We start from the raw sequence: 20,245 nt of genomic DNA, 5'->3' as shown, positions 1-20,245 counted from the left end.
GCCAGCCAGGGCGCTGCTCCCCAGCTGACCCTACGTTTCGGGCAGGGCTGGTGCAGACAGCATCCAGCATGACCGTGGCCGAGGGCCAGGTGCCGGGCTAACCACCTCACCTTCGTGATCACCTGTCCTCTCAGTGACCCTGTGACACAGGTCCATCACCCCACCCATTTCACAGATGAGGAAAAAGAAGCTCCGAGTTACATGCACAGTGTCACTTAACCCAGCCTGGATTTGAACAGCTGTTGTCAAAGCCCACACTCTGTCCATCGTGCCAAACCACCTCGCCTTTCCGGTTTGCAGATCTGGAGGTCAAATGGCGGGAGAGAGCTAGGCTCTGGACTGTGAATTCCGAGTGAGAGGTGGGGAGACGAGGCAGCCTGTGCACACCTCCCACCCCCCAGGGGGACAGTGAGAGATGCCCGGTGACCAGGGAGGACTCCAGGGCTGGGAGTCGGGGAGGAGAGTCATGTCCACGAGGGCCCCGGCAAGTTGCCCAACTTTTCTGGACCTCGGCATTCTTTTCCCCGCCTGAGACCCTTAAGCTAATTCTCTCGGGCCCCTGCGGGAGCTGACATTCTGGGACTTTGCAGCTTCAGAATGAAATTCAGAAAAGGCGGAACGAAAGCTCGGCTCTCTGCCCCATCTCGGCCCTCCCCACGCCCCTGCCCTCAGGACAGTGATGGTGAGGATGCTGAGTGCAAAGGAGATCATCCAGAAAACATGCTTTTCCAGAAGAACAGTGATTGAAGGTCATCGTCACCCTAGGGTGTCACAACACAGAGGAGGTGAACCAGCGTAATGTGGGCTCAAAAAAAATCAAGCCAAAAATAATCAGAAGTCATCAGGCAGCCCCAGGCCGAAACACTCACACATCATACGGTAAAATCACAACATCACAAGGAAGCAGTTGACGAGTGATGTTCAGATACAGCTGTATCCACTGAGCCCTCGCTACACTGTGCTGCTGGCTGCCCACCTCTAATGCTCATGCCAAACCTCAGGCACAGGGGTCAGTGCCCCTTTGAAAGTTGAGGAAACGTGAAGGCAAAGACAACGCTTTCCCCAATGTCATACAGCAAAGAGAAGTACAGCTGGGGGGCGCTGGGGGGCATCGAGGTTGCCTTCTTCACATGGGGGTTGGCAAAATGGGCATGTTCAGTTTGTGAAAATTTCTGCACATGTATATTTTTCTTTCTGTATACCTCTTTTTAAAAATATTTTCTCTTTATTGATTTTGGAAAGAGGTAGAAACATCGATGAGAGAGAACATCGACTGGCTGCCTCCTGCATGCCTCCCTCTGGGGATCGGACCCACAACCTGGGCAGGTGCCCTGACCGGGAATCGAACTGGCGACCTCTTGGTGTGTGGGTCCACGCTCAACCACTGAGTCATACCGGCCGGGCACGTTTACTTGTTTCTTAACCTCAGAGTTACTCTTGGTGCATGGGTCAACAACGCTCAGCCAGTGAGCCATACTGGCCAGGCCTTTTTGTATATCTTTTATATTGAATATATATAGTGTGATTTCCTCTATGTATTATACTTCAATTTATTATTTTTTTTAATTTTAAACTCAAAGCGAAGCTTGGACGAGAGTCTGCCGCATCCAGGGCTCTGTCCCATAGATGCCATGCACTCCGGGGCCCCCTCAGGGCGGAGGAGAAATCCCCACTGAGAAGACAGCGTGTGTATCTGTCCCACTTGTGGTTGTGGGGAGGCAGCTCACCTGCTTCTCTCCCCGCCCCCGTCGATGTCCACCACGTTCCACATCACGCAGGAGTCATCAGAAATCACGATGAACGGCCAGATGTCCTGCGGCTTGATGCCCAGCTCCTCCTGCCGGTTCCGCTCCAGCTCCAGGTTGTGGTAAGACAGCTCCTTGATCAGGAAGTGGGCGGCACCTGCACCAGACAAAGCCACCGCGGGCTCAGGTCTGTCCCGCTGGACATCCAACAAGACAAAGGCCGCCCGCTAAGGCCAGCCGGCTCCCTCGTCCGCTCACTACTAGGTGCTGATTTGGGAGAGAAAATTCTAGGGCAGAAAACACACCTCTCCAAATGCATATACATCGTCTGCTTATCCTGGCTTTCCTAACACGAGTTAAGAACATACATTAAATCAATAACCAAACATCAAAGAAAAAAGACTATGCGAACAAATCAAAACAGCTTTAAAATCAAAAGGCTCGATGAAAAAGGCTTAACACTATCAACTGCAGAACACGCTCTCAATCTCCACTCCCAGAAATTTCACCGAGCGGGGCGTGTTCAAGGTGCCTACCAACTCCGGCGCTGTTGAAGGTGCTGGGGAGAACCAGCATGATGTGGTTGGGCCAGTACTTCTTATAGATCGGCATCTCGTACTCCTTGACCACCAACACATGCAGATGGCTGGCTCCATCCATGGCGTGGTACAGGTTAAAGAGCCCGTGTTCGTGCCGGCCAGTTGTCGGGGTGAACGTCGGACTTTTTATATATTCCTGGCTCTGGAAGGTAGAGGCATAAGGAGGGGAGGTGTTTCTAAATGTGGTTGCAGTTATTCTCCTCTCTTTGGAATGTCTATCTCTGCACTCTTTGAATCCCAGCTCAGCCTTGCGACTCACTTTTCCTGATAAAATGCAGAGACAATGATGGTGTACCAGTTCTGAGCCTGGCTGCCGGGGGTCCAGCACGTGCTGCCCTCTGTCCGGACCCCGCATGTCCCTCTCTCAGGAACAAGCCAGCGCGAGCTTGCTGAAGGAGGGGAGACCACGGGAAGCAGAGACCAGAGCCCCCTGAGGCCACCCTCGCCCAGCCAGCCCCCAGCCGACCAGGTAGCTAACTGCAGGCACATGAGTGAGCTCAGCCATGCCCAGGAAAACCACCCTGCTGAGCCGAGCCCAAACTCCCAGCCCACAGAATCAGAAGCTACGTAAACGGTTGTTTGGGAGTGGTTTGTTAAGCAACCCAAACTGACTGGCATATATCCACTACCCTTTCGTGTGAGCGTCTAATCTTGTGCTCTGAGTACGGGTTATTTCTGTCGGACTTAAATGCCCCAGTCACCTACCCACACAGCCTGGCCACTTACACACTCAGGCTGCGCACCTTTTGTATGAAGAACTACGAAGTCTTCCCCCTTCCCCCTGGCTGAGCTAGGTCCCCGCTTCCCCCGAATCCCTCTAAGCACCAGCTACAAAGCCACGATGCCCCTGGAGCTCACGACCTGCTCGTGACCCGCTCTGACGGAACTGGGTGGAAGTGGGAGTGTGAATAAATCCTCGACCACTGCTACACCCGACCCAGCCCCTGGAGAGGGAGAACCACATCATAAAGGCCGCTTTGGTACTTCACAAATGTCAGTGCTGAAAAACAGGGTCTGAAAGGCTAGGCTCAGCCCCCAAGGTCCAGCCCCAGCAGCATCTGCACATGAGCTGTCCGACCAAGTGCCCCTACGGGGAGCGTCCCTATAAGAACAGTGGTCACAGAGATAACGGGTTCTGTAGAACAATCGCTTCAAAAGAGCAGAATTATCCTGAGAGATATATGCTGAAATACTCATGGGTGGAATGATATGTCTAGAATTTGCTTCCAGGTAATACAGGAAGGCAGAAGAGGAGAGACGGACAGAGGAAACAGGACCTGCCGCGCGTTGATCGTGGTTGGAGTTGGCGCGGGCCCCGCGGGAGTGATACTGCTGTACCGCCTTGGCGCCCGAACGCTCCGTGACACAGCGTTAAAGAGAAGCGTGGGCCTGACCGACACCTGCCCAGCACGGACCGTCCAGCGCTGTGAGGGCGCCTGGGGTCGGTTACGCCGATACTTCTCTGCACACGTTTTTGCAAGATCTATTATTGCCCAGTTCACAGACCAGCACACTGAGGCTCGGAGACATTAAGCAGGGAGTTTAAATAAACGACCCAGCCAACAAATGGCAGTGCAGGGCTCGAACTTGACTCGGAGTGACCCCAACGCCCTCACGTTCCCCCGCCTCCTCCACGCTCAGGCACATCGGTCTCCGCCGCACCCCACCTGCCCTTGACTCATGGACAGCCTCTAGGTCCCCAGCTGGGTGGTTACTCGCAGCCACGCTGACGCGACCCACTGGACGCAAAGCCAGTACCTTGTCCGTGACGAGGGGCAGCCGCATGCTCTCCAGCTGGCCTCCGGGTTGGCTGAAGACAAAGTGGTGCTCCTTGGACTTGGGGATGATGAAGTGCAGCTGGACTTCCTCTCCTAGCATGGAGTAAGAGAAGGCAAAGGCGTGCAGGGTGGACTCATAGAGCTGAGGTGCGAGGGGAAAGGACAGAGCTTGGCATCAGAGTCCAGCACAACCTCCCAGAAGAACCCAGGCCCATCGTGGCTGCGACTACACACGGGTCATCGCCACCTCTGCCCCCAGCCCGAGAAACCCACAGGGCAGCACCAGGACGAGGTGGACACCCGGGTCTTGCTGCGGGAGGCCACCCCCACTCAGCAGAGGCCCGATCCCGTCTCTAATTCTGATCACGCTTCACCCCGGATACCACGTCAGGTGCCCACCACCCTGGACTCTGGATTAGACTCAGCGTGCCAGGTACCTGCTGAAGCAGGCACACTAGAGATCACGTTTGCAGCTCTAAGAAATGTCTTTTCCCATCCTGTGTACTTGCCTGCGTAGCAGCATGTTAATAAGACGGTAAGAACGGCACACACCCGTATACTTCTCTCTCGGTGTCTAGCACCCGCCGTCCCCTTCGCATCATAACTGAACCGTATGAGGCAGGCACTGCTCAGCCCATTTCATGACGTGGGAACTGACATGCAGAGGTCCTGGGCTCACTCCCGTCCCCAAACTAGTCTCACTTCTAGTCACTTCGATCGAAAAGCCCCCCTCCTCACGCCCTGTCTGTGCCCGCTGTGGTCTGGCGTGACTTCCCAGCCCGGCTCTGCCCACGCACGCAATGCCTCCTTCAGGCCTCCGCGCAGGCGCCCAGCGAGGGCCTCCCCTGCGCCCTGGCCTGCGGCAGTGTGGGCCACGCGGTCCCGGGAACAGCAGGCCGGGGAGGGCGACGCAGCTGGACACACCGGCCCAGACTCCTCGTGTGGCTCCCCCAGAACCACCAGGCCCCTGGGAGCAGAGATGAGGAGCAGAGATTTTGACCAGGGGAGGGAGCACAGAGGGACGCAATGACACGGTTCAGAAAAAGGTCCAGGGAGCCTTGAGAGGTGAGAGAGCAGGGAGCAGAGGGACCCCGTGTGCACCCTTCCTGTCCGCCTGGGCCCCGTGGCAAGTCTTCGTGCTTCGAACTCCTCCCCTGTGCTCCCGCCCAAGATGGTGTCTTCACTTATAACACGGAGATGGAGCGACTGCCTCACGGGTGTCAGTGAGAATTAGGTAAGACACGAGGCAGGACAGGTTCCTGACCGTGCACCTCGAACGGATTGCAGGTGTGGCTTGCAGTCCGTTCCGGGGACCAGCCAGGGCCTGGGCCCGCAGCCTTATCCATTTACCAGTGTCCGGGAAGAATGACATTTTCTACCACATAAAAAGGTTGGGAAGGCCCTGGCCAGGTGGCAAAGTCAGTTGCAGTGTTCGATTCCCAGTCAGGACACGTACCGAGGTTGGGGTTCGATCCCTAGTCGGGCGTGTATGGGAGGCAGCCGATCCATGTTTCCTTCACATGGATGTCTCTCTCTCTCCCATCCCCTCTCTCTAACATCAATAAAAACAGCCCTGGCTGGTTTGGCTCAGCAGAGCATCAGCCTGAAGTCCCAAGAGACCCGGGTTCGGTTCCCGCTAAGGGCATGTACCTCGGTTGCAGTTTGTCCCCGGCCCTGGTTGGTCGTGTGGGTGGCAGTCACTCGATGTGTCCCTTCCACGTCATGTTTCTCTCTCTCTCTCTCCATCCCACTCTGTCTGAACAAAAAAATGGAAAAATGTCCTTGGGTGAGGATAAAAAATAAAATAAATACTCTTAAAAACAAACAAACATATCCTCAGGGGAGGATGAAAATGAAATAAAATGAAAGGTTGGGAAGTCCTGAGCTGAAAAAGCACCTAGTAGATTGCCTGGTGTGTAGTAGGTGCTCAATAAATGCAAATCTCTCTCTTTATCTACATAGTTTCTGTGCTTCCCATGGGCTCTGCCGTTTCGCTCGCATGCATCTCTGTCCCTACACCGTGCGCCTTGAGTGTGGAGACAGTTCACCTCTGCGTCTGGTGCGTGACAAGCGCTCGGGGAGGGTCTGCTGCCCTGAACTTTTGAAATTTCTAGGATGTAAAGAAAATTAAGACATCTGCAGTCAGTTAACCTTGCTTCCAAGTAACCGTGTAACCTGGAGAATCGCTGTTCAGTGGTGTCCGAGGTAAATTCACCGAGCGTTGAAGAGAACCGAGGATGCAAGTACACCAGGAAGGAAGGGCTTCCAGAACTTTCCATCGCCCACTCCGGAAGGAAACCATAAACGGAAGCGGCGTGCCCGGCGCCCGCGGCCTACCTGGTAGCGGGGGTGGAAGCCCATGTACTGGTGGCAGTGCTCACAGTGGTGGTACGTGTTGTACGCCGCGTACTTGGACAGCCGCATCCGCGCCGTGTGGCGCCGCACGTACAGGTCATCTGGCTTTCTGGACGGCTCTCTGCCTGCAGGAAACCCCAGCGTTACAGGGCAGCAGAGGCTCAGGGACCTTCTCGCCCGTCTACTCAAAGGGACACGAGCTGAAACGCTACCACGGGGCTTGAGGCGGTTGGCTAGGGTGGCCTCGGGCCCGCCGGGCCGAGGGGGCGCAGCTGGTCAGAAACAACAGCCCCAGGGGGTCAGCTAATGACTGTTCGCTGTCAGCACACTCGCGAGCTGCGTGGCAATGCAGATCGATTGCCAGCGTCACACCGTCATGCAGAGAACACCCCCAGTGTCCCCAGGGACAGCAGGAGTAAGATTCCTGCACGACTTTCCTGAGCCGAGTCTCCGTGAAGGACCTGCAGGGACAGCGATCTGTCCTGAGAAGCATGGAGATAAAGCTATCGGTCTGAAGAGGACACCAGGGAGGATTTCCCTGTCATGCTGCATTCGCCCAACTTTCCCATCCGTGTTTACAATCACACTGGCCACTCACAGTCCACGTTCGCTGACGGGGACCCTGAAACCCTGCACGGCCCTGATACTGTGACGGTCAGAAAGAGGGAGAAAGCAAGGGACCGAGGGAGGAGAGGGAAAGACGAGCATTGTGTTACCGCAATCCAAATTCATAAGCAAACACACACGTCGTTTAGCCTCTGTTAACAAGGATCTTCAGAATATTCTGACCGTGGCAGACCGCAAGAGGGTCCTTGTTATGATCGGCCCTCACTGAGCACTAAGTCTTCCTTCCTGGCTTCACGAACAGCCCGTCCTCGTCCAGCGAGGTGCTGACCTCAGCTCCCCGCTGGGCACTGCTGATGACTTCATCACCCCTAGATGATTAAGTTCATTACTAGCAAACTGTGGCTCATTCCTTTGTGAGAATACTCCCATGTGCTCTGGAAGACATTTGTAAGTCTGACCTTCACGCCCTGGCTGGTTTGGCTCAGCAGTTAGAATGTCAGCCCTCGGGCAGAAGGGTAGAGGGTTCGATTCCCAGACAAGGGCATGTACCTGGGTTGCAGGTTTGCTCTCCAGCCCTGGTCAGGGTGCGTGTAGGAGGCAACCAATCGATGTTTCTCTCTCCCTCTCTCCCTCCCTTCCACGCTGTCTAAAAATCAGTGGGAAAGTGTCCTCGGGGGAGGAGTCACACCGACAGTTAAAGAGTCTGACCTTCTCTCTTTATGCTCTGGTGGTGTGAACAAACCAGGCTGGCGTCTTCATACTTCGGGTCGTGAATAATGTAGTCAAAAGGCAACTTCTTGAAGAGCTCCAGGTCCGGCCAGGGGTCGCTGAGCTGGAGGTAGTGCCAGTCGGATTCTTCTCTGAGGTCTACAAGATTGGGAGAAAACAGATACGCGACCCAGTCAAAACAGAGAATGACTGATTTTAGGTGTGCACAGGGATGGTGCCGGAGCGGAACTGCCGCAGAGTCTGCGGGTTGCTGGGGAGCACGCTGACCCTGAAGGCTCTGCTACGCCCCACACCCAGGCCTGCGCGAATAAGCCCAGAAGGCACAGGGGCAGCAATCTCGCTCCAGGGGAACAGCGTGTACTGTGTTTCTTTTGAGATGGGTGTGTTCTTCTGACCCTCACACTAACCTCAGCTCCTAGCAGCCTGCCTGCCCCTCCCTGTGCTCTGTGCGTCTCCCCAGCACCGTCCCCAAAACCTATCACACTGGTTCCCAGCGCCCACAGAACCTCATGCAGTTTTCTTTCTTGCTCTTACAGGGAAAGGCTACCCAGCCAGTGTGGCCAGCTCCAATCCCCGTCTCTGGAAAGAGCTCAGGCCCATCGCTTCCTCCCTCTGAGTGTGAACACCACTCGGGGCCCACACCACCCCGACCTCTGCCACGGATCAACGTACGTTATGACTTGTGGAGCCTATGGGTGCTCACTAAGTGCTTGCTGGTGAAAAGGTTACAAAAAGTCTAGTTGGTCCAACTCAAAATATGTAACACTGATTATGTGTACATCCTCCTACCCCGTGTATATGGGCAAAGTGCATGTCCATCAGGGAAGGAAAGAGAAGGGAAGGGGGAGAGGAATGTTTATGGTGTGTTTGCAGGTGCTCAGTGCTTCGTGTGTAACATCGTTGAATCTTCGCAACACCCTGTAAAACAGGAATTGTCCAGCCCTGGCCAGTTTGGCTCAGCAGTTAGAGCGTCGGCCTGCGGTCCGGAGAGACCCGGGTTCGGTTCCCGCTAAGGGCACATACTTCGGTTGCAGTTTGTCCCCGGCCCTGGTTGGTCGTGCAGGTGGCAGCCACTCGATGTGTCCCTTCACGTCGATGTTTCTCTCTCTCTCTCTCCCTTCCTCTCTCTCCCTCCCATTCTATCTGTACAAAAACAAACAAAAAAAAACAGGAATTGTCCAGGCCTTACCGAAGACAAAACCCAGGCAATCAGAGTATTTAACACACTGGGCTTTGAAGTTTAACAAACAGGATTAATAAATCCTGTCTTTAGTATTGGTATCTCCAAAACAGGAGGAGACGGAAACGCAACAGGCCTGTTCTCATCTGAAACACAGATTTCCACCTGGACTGTGGGCACCATGGGAAACCCGCAGTCGTCAAAGGAAAGACTCAGCTGGACGGGCTTCTGTGCTTCCAAACGTTCTCCAAGACCAGGGCACAGTCAAGAGCAGCTAAAGAAGCGCCAAGTAGGGTCCTGGCCGGGTTGCTCGGTGGTTAGAGCACCAGCCTGCAGTCGGGAGAGACCCGGGTTCGGTTCCCGCTAAGGGCATGTACCTCGGTTGCGGTTTGTCCCCGGCCCTGGTTGGGTCGTGTGGGAGGCGGCCACTCGATGTGTCCCTTTCACGTCGATGTTTCTCTCTCTCTCTCTTCCTCCCACTCTGTCTGAACAAAAAATGGGAAAATGTCCTCAGGTGAGGATAAAAAAAAAAAGAAGTGCCAAGTAGGGACACGGAGGGATTCCCCTTTCTCCTAAGGCTGAATAGGTTTCGACTGCGTGTACACACTGTGTTGTTGTTATCCATCGCTGGTGGACATGTACTGTCCGTGGACCACGTCTACTGCTGCGTATCCTGGCTGTTCTGACTAGTGCCACAGTGAATGAGGTAACTGTGAGGTGATGGTCACGTGAGTCAGCTTGATCGTGGTGCTGTCACAGGTACACGTGTATCAGATCAAGGTGTACACCTGGACCACACGCAATTTTTTGAAGTGCTGTTGAGATGCCAGTACAGCCGGCTGGTTCCCGTTCTGCACACCACAAACAGGACCCCTCGACAGCTCTGAGTTCCAAAGCTACAGTCCGCGTCAGACCAAGTCTGTGGCCACTGCAGAGGCCTTCGCAGAGGAAATGGGGGCCGTGCTCTGCAATTGGCGGACAACAGCTGCCCAGAGAGTCTCACCCTAATCGGGGAAAACTGTGTTCCACGAACGAGGGGAACGGGCTGTTCCCCACATATCACGTGTTTCCATGCTGCCCCCCGATGTCGCCCTCTGCCCTGCTGCCTGAGCGGGCACCCCCTGACGACAGCCCGGCCTTCTGGGGCGGCACCCTCTGGAGGCGGCAGTGAAACCCAGACTAGTCCCAGCTCTGCCACCTCCCGGGGGGCTGCTGAGCCTGTCACTCATCAGGAAAACGGAAGAAACGCGGAGCCCACCAGGAACAGCCACCTCTACGTCCCGGTGTCCGCAGAAGATGAGATGTGGTCATTTACGCAGTACCGAGCAGTGCTCCACCCAAGGGACTACTCTGCCGGCAGTGGTTATTTTTAGCAGTGATTTTATCCCCACAAAGGTCTCTGAGGCACTGTTCTGATACTGAGCAAAATGACCACAGGGAAAGATCAAGGCACCCACAAGGCCCTTGGGCGAGCCTGGTTGTGAACCTGAGAATCTAGAAAGTAAAAGACGTCACTTGAGAACCGATTCAGGACGACTCCACGCCCGAGCCCCCAGAGGTGACTCACTGATGTTGATCTCCTCTTCGTCGTAAACATCCACCTCCGTCAGCCGGATGAGCATCCTGGACAAGATGCTGAGGAACTGCAGGTAGGCGCCCGTCTTCCCGATCTGTGGACACACGCGCAGCGGAGCCCGCCGTCGGCACGCCTGTCCACACTCCCGGCCCGGCTGGGGCCCCCACAAGTCGTGTCATCTCCCTCTAAAGACCTCGCCTTGCCCGGCCAGTGTGGCTCAGTGGTTGAGCACCAAGAGGTCACCTATTCAAGTCCCAGTCAAGGCACATGCCCAGGTTGTGGGCCCGATCCCCAGTGAGGGGCATGCAGGAGGCAGCCAATCGATGTTCTGTCTCATTGATTTTTCTCTCTCTCTCCCTCTCACTTCCTCTCTCTAAAATCCAGGACCCACCGTCCACCTCTGCCGCTCTGGCCACGCCCGTTCCAGGACCAGATGAAGACCTACAGTCCTCCTCACAACACCTGACATTCGTGTCTTAAAGATCTCTGCAGCCTGACAGGTGAAATGGTCTTTTGTTGCCAGGGCAACACAATGAGCTGGGACGCCAGCAACCCTCCCGCCTCCCTGTTACGTTTCCCCCACGTCTTCCAGCGGGAGTCAGCGGTCACACAGACTGGCCGAGAGGACCCCATGGAGTAACAATGCAGAATCGGGGTCTGAAGGAGCGAGAGACACCCAGAGAACCGTCCACCCCCCGCATCACATAAGAGGAAACTAAGGTGAGGGGACAGAAGTCACCAAGACCGGACCTCCATCCACCTGCCCACTGTGGGGCCACCACCAAAGAGTCTGCCATGGGAACAGCAAGACATGACTAGGGGATGCCGTCAGCCCCAAACGGCCCTCCGGCCTGAGCACAGACCCCCACGGCGTCCAGGCTGGCCGGGCGCACCGACCTGTGGGGGCCCGCTGAGCAGCAGCCGGCGAGGGTGGAAGCCGTCCACGCGGCCCTCGGCACGGTTGCCGTAGTCCATGTGGCTGGGCCGGGGCACTGTCCACTGCCGGTAGTACAGGGACTGCTCCGTGGACGTCATCGTCTTGCTGAGCAGGGGCCGAAAGGAGCTGGCCCACATGACCGAGTGGGAGGGCAGCAGGGAGGCGGCCTTGGGCAGGCCACTGCTGTCAGTGGACGTGACCATGTCGTACACCAGCTTGGGCAGGAAGACGACAGGCGGCTGCTGGCAGGCCTTGGTCATGGAGCACTGGGTGGCCTGCAGGACGAGGGTGCCAGCAGCCGGCACCATGGGCGAGGAAGACGAGCCCGACGAGGAGAGCTGGGATGAGGAGGTGGCCGACACCTGGACGCTCCTCTGGCTGGTCCTCAGGCTGGAGTCAGGCTGGGGGGCCAGCCCAGGGCTGTGCCTGCTGGTGGCTGCTGGTGGCCCCTGACCGGCTCGGAGCCTCTGTTTGTCACCAGGGCCTCTGCCCTCCTCTACAGGGCCGCAGGGCTGTGGGGATCTGGTCTGCTCCCCCGGCAAGGGCCCCCCAGGCTGAGCCGAGGTCTCGCCACAGAGCGCCGAGCCTGGGGAGAGATGGACCTGTCAGTCACACCCCAGGAATGACCTGTCCTGACCCCAGCCGGCCTGTCTCTGCAGCACAAACTACCTTTGCTAGGCCATCACTGGGAATTTTTGTCAACAAAATTCCACCTCTGGTTAGATAGAACCTCTTTGTCCTATGACAAACCCTAGATCTGCTGTGGGGAGAGAGCTGGCGACACCTCTGTGGTATGACATGGCCCCAAGCCCCCCACCCCCTGCACACAACCTCAAAGGCCCCTCCTTTCCAATCCCCTGCCCCTTCCATTGCAGCTGTGAACCCCTCACCTCCGGTGCCCAACCTGGGCTCATGCCTCCAGGCCGGCTGTTCTGGGGACCCCTCCCTTCCTGTCCTGGGCGCTCACCGCTGCACAGCACATGCTGGCTTCTAGTTCAACGCACAGGACCCAGCAGGCTACCCTCTAACGCTGCCATTCCTCAGCTGTCAGGGGAATTCGAGGCCAGAAAAGCAGGCTCGAGCCCCAGCAGGGCGTGCAGGAGGCAGGCAAGGGTATGGAGCTCACACGGACATGGGCGTCTCTCTCTCCCCCCTCCCTGCTTCTCTCTCTAAAAGTCAATAAAAACATTTAAAAAGCTGAGAAATGCAGCGTGCACCGCAGAGGTCCTCTGGCCCCACCCCATGTGAGCCAGGTCAAGAGCAAAGGCGAGTCCGAGTCACAGGGACACACAGGAGCAGGACCCTGGTCCCATCTTTCATGTGGCCATGTACCTGAGGCTCCGCAGAAAGCAGGGATGAAGGACATCCCTATCTTAGCTGTTTCCCAGGACATGAGGGAGGCCATTTTCTGGGCGGCCTGGCACCCCTGACTGCCCTTCCGGGAGAGGCTTCCTGCCACCCTGCAGCTTCAGCCTGCACCCCCTCACCGCCCGGCTCAGGCGATCTGTCCTCTGGGCCCGAGCTCCCCACAGAGCTGTCTACTCAGCGCCACTGCCTGTGTCCAGGCTGAGGCGAAGGCCGCGGTCTGACTGTGCTCACCTCTGAGGGAGACCCCCCCACCTGGCTCACTGTTATCCTCAGGCCGCATGAGGAGGGGGAGGGAGGAAACCAAAGATGCCCCCCCACTGGCCAAGTTCCCTGCTGTGCTCTGACCTCTGCACTAACACCCCTCACACACAACCTTGTAGCCACACTCTGACAAATCAGGTCCCCATCCCCTCAGGGCCACTCACTGCACCCCAAACACCTTCGTGCTTTGAGCCTCCTTATCCTGTGCAGCTTCATCTACCTGGAATACCTTCTCCACCTGCAATCCCTTCTCCTCCACCTGCAGTACCTTCTCCTCCAACTGCAGTACCTTCTCCTCCACCTGCAGTACCTTCTCCTCCACCTGCAGTACCTTCTCCTCCACCTGCAGTACTTTCTCCTCCACCTGCAGTACCTTCTCCTCCACCTGCAGTACCTTCTCCTCCACCTGCAGTACCTTCTCCTCCACCTGCAGTACCTTCTCCTCCACCTGCAGTACCTTCTCCTCCACCTGCAGTACCTTCTCCACCTGCAGTACCTTCTCCTCCACCTGCAGTACCTTCTCCTCCACCTGCAGTACCTTCTCCACCTGCAATACTTTCTCCTCCACCTGCAGTACCTTCTCCTCCACCTGCAGTACCTTCTCCACCTGCAGTACCTTCTCCTCCACCTGCAGTACCTTCTCCTCCACCTGCAATCCCTTCTCCACCTGCAGTACCTTCTCCTCCACCTGCAGTACCTTCTCCTCCACCTGCAGTACCTTCTCCTCCACCTGCAGTACCTTCTCCTCCACCTGCAGTACCTCCTCCACCTGCAGTACCTTCTCCTCCACCTGCAGTACCTTCTCCTCCACCTGCAGTACTTCTCCTCCACCTGCAGTACCTTCTCCTCCACCTGCAGTACCTTCTCCACCTGCAGTACCTTCTCCTCCACCTGCAGTACCTTCTCCTCCACCTGCAGTACCTTCTCCACCTGCAGTACCTTCTCCACCTGCAATACTTTCTCCTCCACCTGCAATCCCTTCTCCTCCACCTGCAATCCCTTCTCCTCCACCTGCAGTACCTTCTCCTCCACCTGCAGTACCTTCTCCTCCACCTGCAGTACCTTCTCCTCCACCTGCAATCCCTTCTCCTCCACCTGCAGTACCTTCTCCACCTGCAATACTTTCTCCACCTGCAATACTTTCTCCACCTGCAGTACCTTCTCCTCCACCTGCAGTACCTTCTCCTCCACCTGCAGTACCTTCTCCTCCACCTGCAGTACCTTCTCCTCCACCTGCAGTACTTCTCCTCCACCTGCAGTACTTCTCCTCCACCTGCAGTACCTTCTCCACCTGCAGTACCTTCTCCTCCACCTGCAGTACCTTCTCCTCCACCTGCAGTACCTTCTCCTCCACCTGCAGTCCTTCTCCTCCACCTGCAGTCCTTCTCCTCCACCTGCAGTACCTTCTCCACCTGCAGTACCTTCTCCTCCACCTGCAGTACCTTCTCCTCCACCGGCAGTACCTTCTCCTCCACCGGCAGTACCTTCTCCTCCACCGGCAGTACCTTCTCCTCCACCTGCAGTACCTTCTCCTCCACCTGCAGTACCTTCTCCTCCACCTGCAATCCCTTCTCCTCCACCTGCAGTACCTTCTCCTCCACCTGCAGTACCTTCTCCTCCACCTGCAGTACCTTCTCCACCTGCAGTACCTTCTCCTCCACCTGCAGTACCTTCTCCTCCACCTGCAATCCCTTCTCCTCCACCTGCAGTACCTTCTCCACCTGCAGTACTTTCTCCACCTGCAGTACTTTCTCCTCCACCTGCAGTACTTCTCCTCCACCTGCAGTACCTTCTCCTCCACCTGCAGTACCTTCTCCTCCACCTGCAGTACCTTCTCCTCCACCTGCAGTACCTTCTCCTCCACCTGCAGTACCTTCTCCTGCACCTGCAGTACCTTCTCCTGCACCTGCAGTACCTTCTCCTCCACCTGCAGTACCTTCTCCTCCACCTGCAGTACCTTCTCCTCCACCTGCAGTACCTTCTCCTCCACCTGCAGTACCTTCTCCTCCACCTGCAGTACTTCTCCTCCACCTGCATACTTCTCCTCCACCTGCAGTACCTTCTCCTCCACCTGCAGTACCTTCTCCTCCACTGCAGTACTTTCTCCACCTGCAGTACCCTTCTCCTCCACCTGCAGTACTTTCCTCCCCTGCAGTACCTTCTCCTCCACCTGCAGTACCTTCTCCTCCACCTGCATACCTTCTCCTCCACCTGCAGTACCTTCTCCTGCACCTGCAAGTACCTCCTCCTGCACCTGCAGTACTTCTCTGCACCGCAGTCCCTTTCTCCACCTGCAGGACCTTCTCCTCACTGCAGTACCTTCTCCTGCACCTGCAGTACCCTTCTTCCTCCACCTGCAGTTACCTTCTCCTCCACCTGCAGTACCTTCTCCTCCACCTGCAGTAACCTTCTCCTCCACGGCGTACCTCTCCTCCACTTGCAGTACCTTCTCCTACACCTGCAGTACCTTCTCCCTCCACCGTGCAGTACCTTCTCCCTCCACCTGCAGTACCTTTCTCCTCCACCGGCAGTAGCCTTCTCCTCCACCTGCAGTACCTTCTCCTCCACCTGCAACTTTCTCCACCACCCTGCTAGTACCTTCTCCAACGTGCAGTAACTGTCTCCTCCACATGCATACCTTCTCCTCCCACCTGCCGTACCTTCTCCACCTGCAGTACCTTCTCCTCCACCTGCAGTACCTTCTCCTCCACCTGCCGTACCTTCTCCACCTGCACTACCTTCTCCTCCACCTGCCATACCTTCTCCACCTGCAACTTTCTCCTCTACCTGCAGTACCTTCTCCTCTATATGCAGTACCTTCTCCACCTGCCATACCTTCTCCACCTGCACTACCTTCTCCTCCACCTGCAGGTACCTTCTCCTCCACCTGCAATACCTTCTCCTCCACCTGCAGTACCTTCTCCTCCACCTGCAATACCTTCTCCACCTGCAATACTTTCTCCTCCACCTGCAGTACCTTCTCCTCCACCTGCAATACCTTCTCCACCTGCAACTTTCTCCTCTACCTGCAGTACCTTCTCCTCCACCTGCAGTACCTTCTCCTCCACCTGCAATACCTTCTCCACCTGCAACTTTCTCCTCTACCTGCATTACCTTCTCCTCCACCTGCAGTACCTTCTCCTCCACATGCAGTACCTTCTCCACCTGCAGTACCTTCTCCACCTGCAATGTCTTTTCCTCTACCTGCAATACCTTCTGCTCCAAGGCCCAGTCAAAGGTAAGCTGCAGTCTGAAACCTGCAGTCACCACACCGCTCTCCCTAAATTCCCCCCACCTGAGACAAGATCACTTCTTTCTACATGTAACCCTAACACTCTAAGTGTGAAATATGAGTGCAGAATAAATACAGCAGCCCTATTGCAACATAACATGGTTGATGAGGAGCCATGAATTCTTTAGGAGCTGGTCCACGTATAACCTCTTTAATGCCTGCATTCAGACATTTAGGTTTTTGACACGGCCCTGTGTTATCACCCCTCACAGGCCACTGCACAGGACAGAGCGCACAGTGTTCCCCCAGGAAAGGAGCCACTAACCCTCACGATCCTGCCAAAATTCCTCACATTCCTAGACCCCAGTCCAGGAAAACATTTAATCTCTGGAAAGTCCAGTTCTTCCAAATTCCCTTCTCTTTCCAGTTCTGGGTGAAAATAAAGGCTCTCTTCACAATGTCTGAATCTCAAGGAAACAGTCCAACTGTGGGCTCTCCCACTGGGAGACTTACTGGATGCCTTCGAGGAGCGACACGAGGACGCAGAATCATGGGAGCGGGACCTTTCTCTCTTCACGGGGCTCCTCTTCTCTGAGGTGGAGCCTGTTTCAAAACATACGCACTGAAAATGCCTGGTGATCGTCATCCTGTATGTTCCCCCAGCACTTTACAGTTTACAAAGTGCATTCACACCTATCATCTCTCCCTATCATGTACCCATCCAACCACCCACCCATCCGTCCATCATCCGTCCATCCATCTATCCATCACCTACCCATTCATCCATCACCTACCCATCCATCCATCCATCCATCCATCCATCCACCCTTCCATCCATCCATCCATCCATCCATCCATCCATCCATCAGCCATCCATCCATCACCCATCCTTCCACCCATCCTACCCATCATCCATCCATCCATCCATCACCCATCCATCCATCTATCATGATCCATCTATCCATCATCCATCCATCCATCTATCATCCATCCATCCATCCATCACCCATCCATCTATCCATCATCCTCCCATCTATCCATCCATCCATCCATCACCCATCCATCCATCCATCCATCCATCACCCATCCATTCATCCATCCATCCATCACCCATCCATCCATCCATCCATCCATCACCCATCCATCCATCCATTCATCCATCCATCCATCATCTTCCAGGTGCCCACCTCTGACAGCGCTCAGAGGACAGGAGTACGGTGCAGGGCAGGCCAGGGAAGCACCTACGTCTTGGTGGGGGCTCCTACCCAAAAGTCACAGCTACAAGATGATATAAGGAGGGCAGAGAGAGGAGCCCAGAAATGAGGCTCCCACGAGCAGAGACAGAAGCATGCAAAGGAAAGGAGAGAGGACCCTGACCTGAGTCCCGAGGGGCCAGCAGGGGTTTCCAGGTAGACACAGTGGGAAGAGCATCTGCGTGGCCCAGAGAGGACAGAGCAGAGCACAGTCAGGGGATCCCTAAAGAGCACAGGGTGTGGCCAAGAGCACAGGGTGTGGCATTTGGGGCTGGAGGGTGGAGAGGAAGGAACAGTGAAACCAAAGAGTGGGCTGTGGAATGCCAGGAGCATGGGCTCCCCCACGGGCAGCAGGGAGGTCGGGGCACTGTAACGACAGGGTCGAGTTCACATCTGTGAGAGTCTGCCAGGGAAGTCTGCCGGGCAGGCCTTTCAGTCCCACCTCACAGACAAGCACTCTGAGGCTAGGACAGGTGACACGACCTGCCCAAAGTCATACAGGTAGCAGATGGGGGCGGCAGAGCAGTGCCGGTCTTCCGACCCCACCTCCATCTCTCCGCGGCGCCATGCCCAACAAGCGCTTTGTATTTTTCTGTTAAAGCTTTTTATTTTTTTCTAGCCACACTGTCGACTACAGCCAAATGGTTTGCACTGCTCTGGTTTATGTGACCTCTTAAATATATAGTGCCAGGTTTTCAAGTCTGCCACTGGAACCGGTCTGTTTACATTAGTCTCCATAACAGGCACATACTGTCAGGTTGGTTCACAGAGAGGAAAAGAGTGTGTACATCTTATACCAGGCAGTAGCCCACCACAGGTCGAGCAAACATGAACTTGAACCCTGTTCATTAAGGACGCTAGAGCTAGAAAGAACCCACTGGGATTTCTATTTTCTTACACCACCAAAAAAGGGGAAAAAGCAAACTCTGAATTCAATGAGAGATTTGCCATTTCCTCCAGAGCCGTATCCAGATAGCTCTCACCCAGAGCTGCTGGCCAGCAGACTGGCCCCAGGCCTCGCTGAATGGGGGGCAGCTGTCTAGACAGGGGCAGGCCACCCCCGAGATTAGAAGCGGAGGCCGACCTTCCGTCACCAGCTCCTCATCCTCGTTGTCAGTGCTGCTCGGCTTCTCTGCGTCGCTCTCCAAGCCCTCGTTCCGGGGCCCCTTCTCCAGGGGCCCCTCGTTGCTCACGAAGTAGGCAGCCAGGCCCAGCTCCTGTTCCAGTGCCGTCCTCACCAAGCAGGAGGAGTTTATGAGACGCAGGTCACAGTACCTCAGAGACCTGGGAGGAAACAGAGAGGTGACCACCCAGTGCTGGCCGCAAGGAGACGCTGGGCTCAGTGCAGAGGGAAACGGTGAGTGTGACCAGTGCTGCGCAGACAGAAAGCAATCGGCATCTCTGTGAGCCTTTCGCCGCCAAGCTGGCTGAGCTGTGGGTCTCTTGGGCACCTGCTCCATGTTCATCTACGCTGCAGGTAATCACAGCCCCGACGAGACGAAAAGGAGGCTGGACACCCAGCTCAGCCACTTCCTAGGGAAAGACCCCTCCACAGTGTGCAGCTTCTCGGAGGCTCGGAATGTTCCCTCGGAAACATGGGAATAAATATTAGTAACCGTCTAACTGCACTGTTGTGAGGATTATGTGTAATGATTACACTATTACATATCGTTGTTACATGTAATTATGTATTCAATAATTAAAAAGTGCCAGGGACTGTGCTAGATATCAGGGACATAATGGACAGTAAGTCGTCATCTACTGAAAATGAGTCTATCTGGGAAGACAGACACCAACAAGTAACGAGATAGTCGGAGGACGTGAGCACAGACGGGCATTGCGGGGCTCGGGTGTGCATGGGGACAGCACAGGGCCTGGAGAGACTCTCTGCCACTTACTACCATGTGACTTCAGGCAAATGGCCTTTCGTCTGCTCCGCTACAGAACAGGATAGTCATACTATTGTTGCAAGGAATAAACACCACAGTAAAAGTCTAGCACAGTTGCCGATACAAAGAAGATACTTAGTAAACACTTGTGCAAATTCAAGATGGATTACAACATTGTTTTAGTCCTTGAGGAGTTGAGGAATGGAAGGATTAATCCATGTGAAATAGCAACAACCAAGGTCAAAGGCTCGGAGCCCCCTTTCCTGGCTTGTGTACTCGCAGCATGCACTGGCCCCTGCATAAGTGGGGTGCAGCCCAGGGGAAGGCAGCCCGGCTTTGGGAGTCAGGCAGCCCTGGCACCCGCTGTCAGCCACGCTGCTGAACCCCTGTCCACCCTGTGCCTCATCAGTCACACGGGACCACTGGAATAACTCCTTTCCCAGGGTTAAGTGAGAGCAAATGAACTAACGCACGTCCAAAGAATCTAGTAGAGTGGCCAGCACGCAGCAGGAGCTCAATAAATGTCAGCTCCTACTGCTTTGTTACACAAGCACAGACGAGCAAAGGCCCTGAGGGTGGCTGCCTGCTCTTTGTGAGTACAACCTGTCACCACCAATTCCAGCAACTGCCTTACTGAAGGCCCAGTGACCTCTGTCCTGAGTGTCTGCCAGTCTGTGTGCAGACCCCATGAGATGCCGAGTGGGCTGGTGGCTGCCATCCGCTCAGCTCTGATGGCCGGGAACACAGCCTTTGAGACAGTCAGCCCTGTGTGGCGG

The 20,245-nt window shown here is 55.6% G+C and overlaps 1 protein-coding gene across 1 annotated transcript in view; it reads right to left on the bottom strand.

The window, feature by feature from the left end:
* GREB1 (growth regulating estrogen receptor binding 1) overlaps nt 1-20,245 on the bottom strand; it is a 69,707-nt gene that overhangs the window by 7,300 nt on the left and 42,162 nt on the right. Inside the window, exons 19-27 of the mRNA XM_036263438.1 lie at nt 18,665-18,864; nt 16,841-16,930; nt 11,427-12,052; nt 10,521-10,623; nt 7,753-7,911; nt 6,460-6,602; nt 4,103-4,264; nt 2,282-2,486; nt 1,728-1,902 (exon numbers count right to left, since the gene is read on the bottom strand). Of these exons, the coding sequence (XP_036119331.1) occupies nt 1,728-1,902; nt 2,282-2,486; nt 4,103-4,264; nt 6,460-6,602; nt 7,753-7,911; nt 10,521-10,623; nt 11,427-12,052; nt 16,841-16,930; nt 18,665-18,864 (1,863 nt within the window). The remainder of the gene's footprint in view (nt 1-1,727; nt 1,903-2,281; nt 2,487-4,102; nt 4,265-6,459; nt 6,603-7,752; nt 7,912-10,520; nt 10,624-11,426; nt 12,053-16,840; nt 16,931-18,664; nt 18,865-20,245) is intronic.

Source organism: Molossus molossus, unplaced genomic scaffold (assembly GCF_014108415.1).
Source record: "Molossus molossus isolate mMolMol1 unplaced genomic scaffold, mMolMol1.p scaffold_m16_p_15, whole genome shotgun sequence".
In the NCBI taxonomy this organism is placed as follows: Eukaryota; Metazoa; Chordata; class Mammalia; order Chiroptera; family Molossidae; genus Molossus; species Molossus molossus.
The sequence above is the reverse complement of the archived record's forward strand: the minus strand, read 5'-3'. Positions and strand labels throughout refer to the sequence as shown.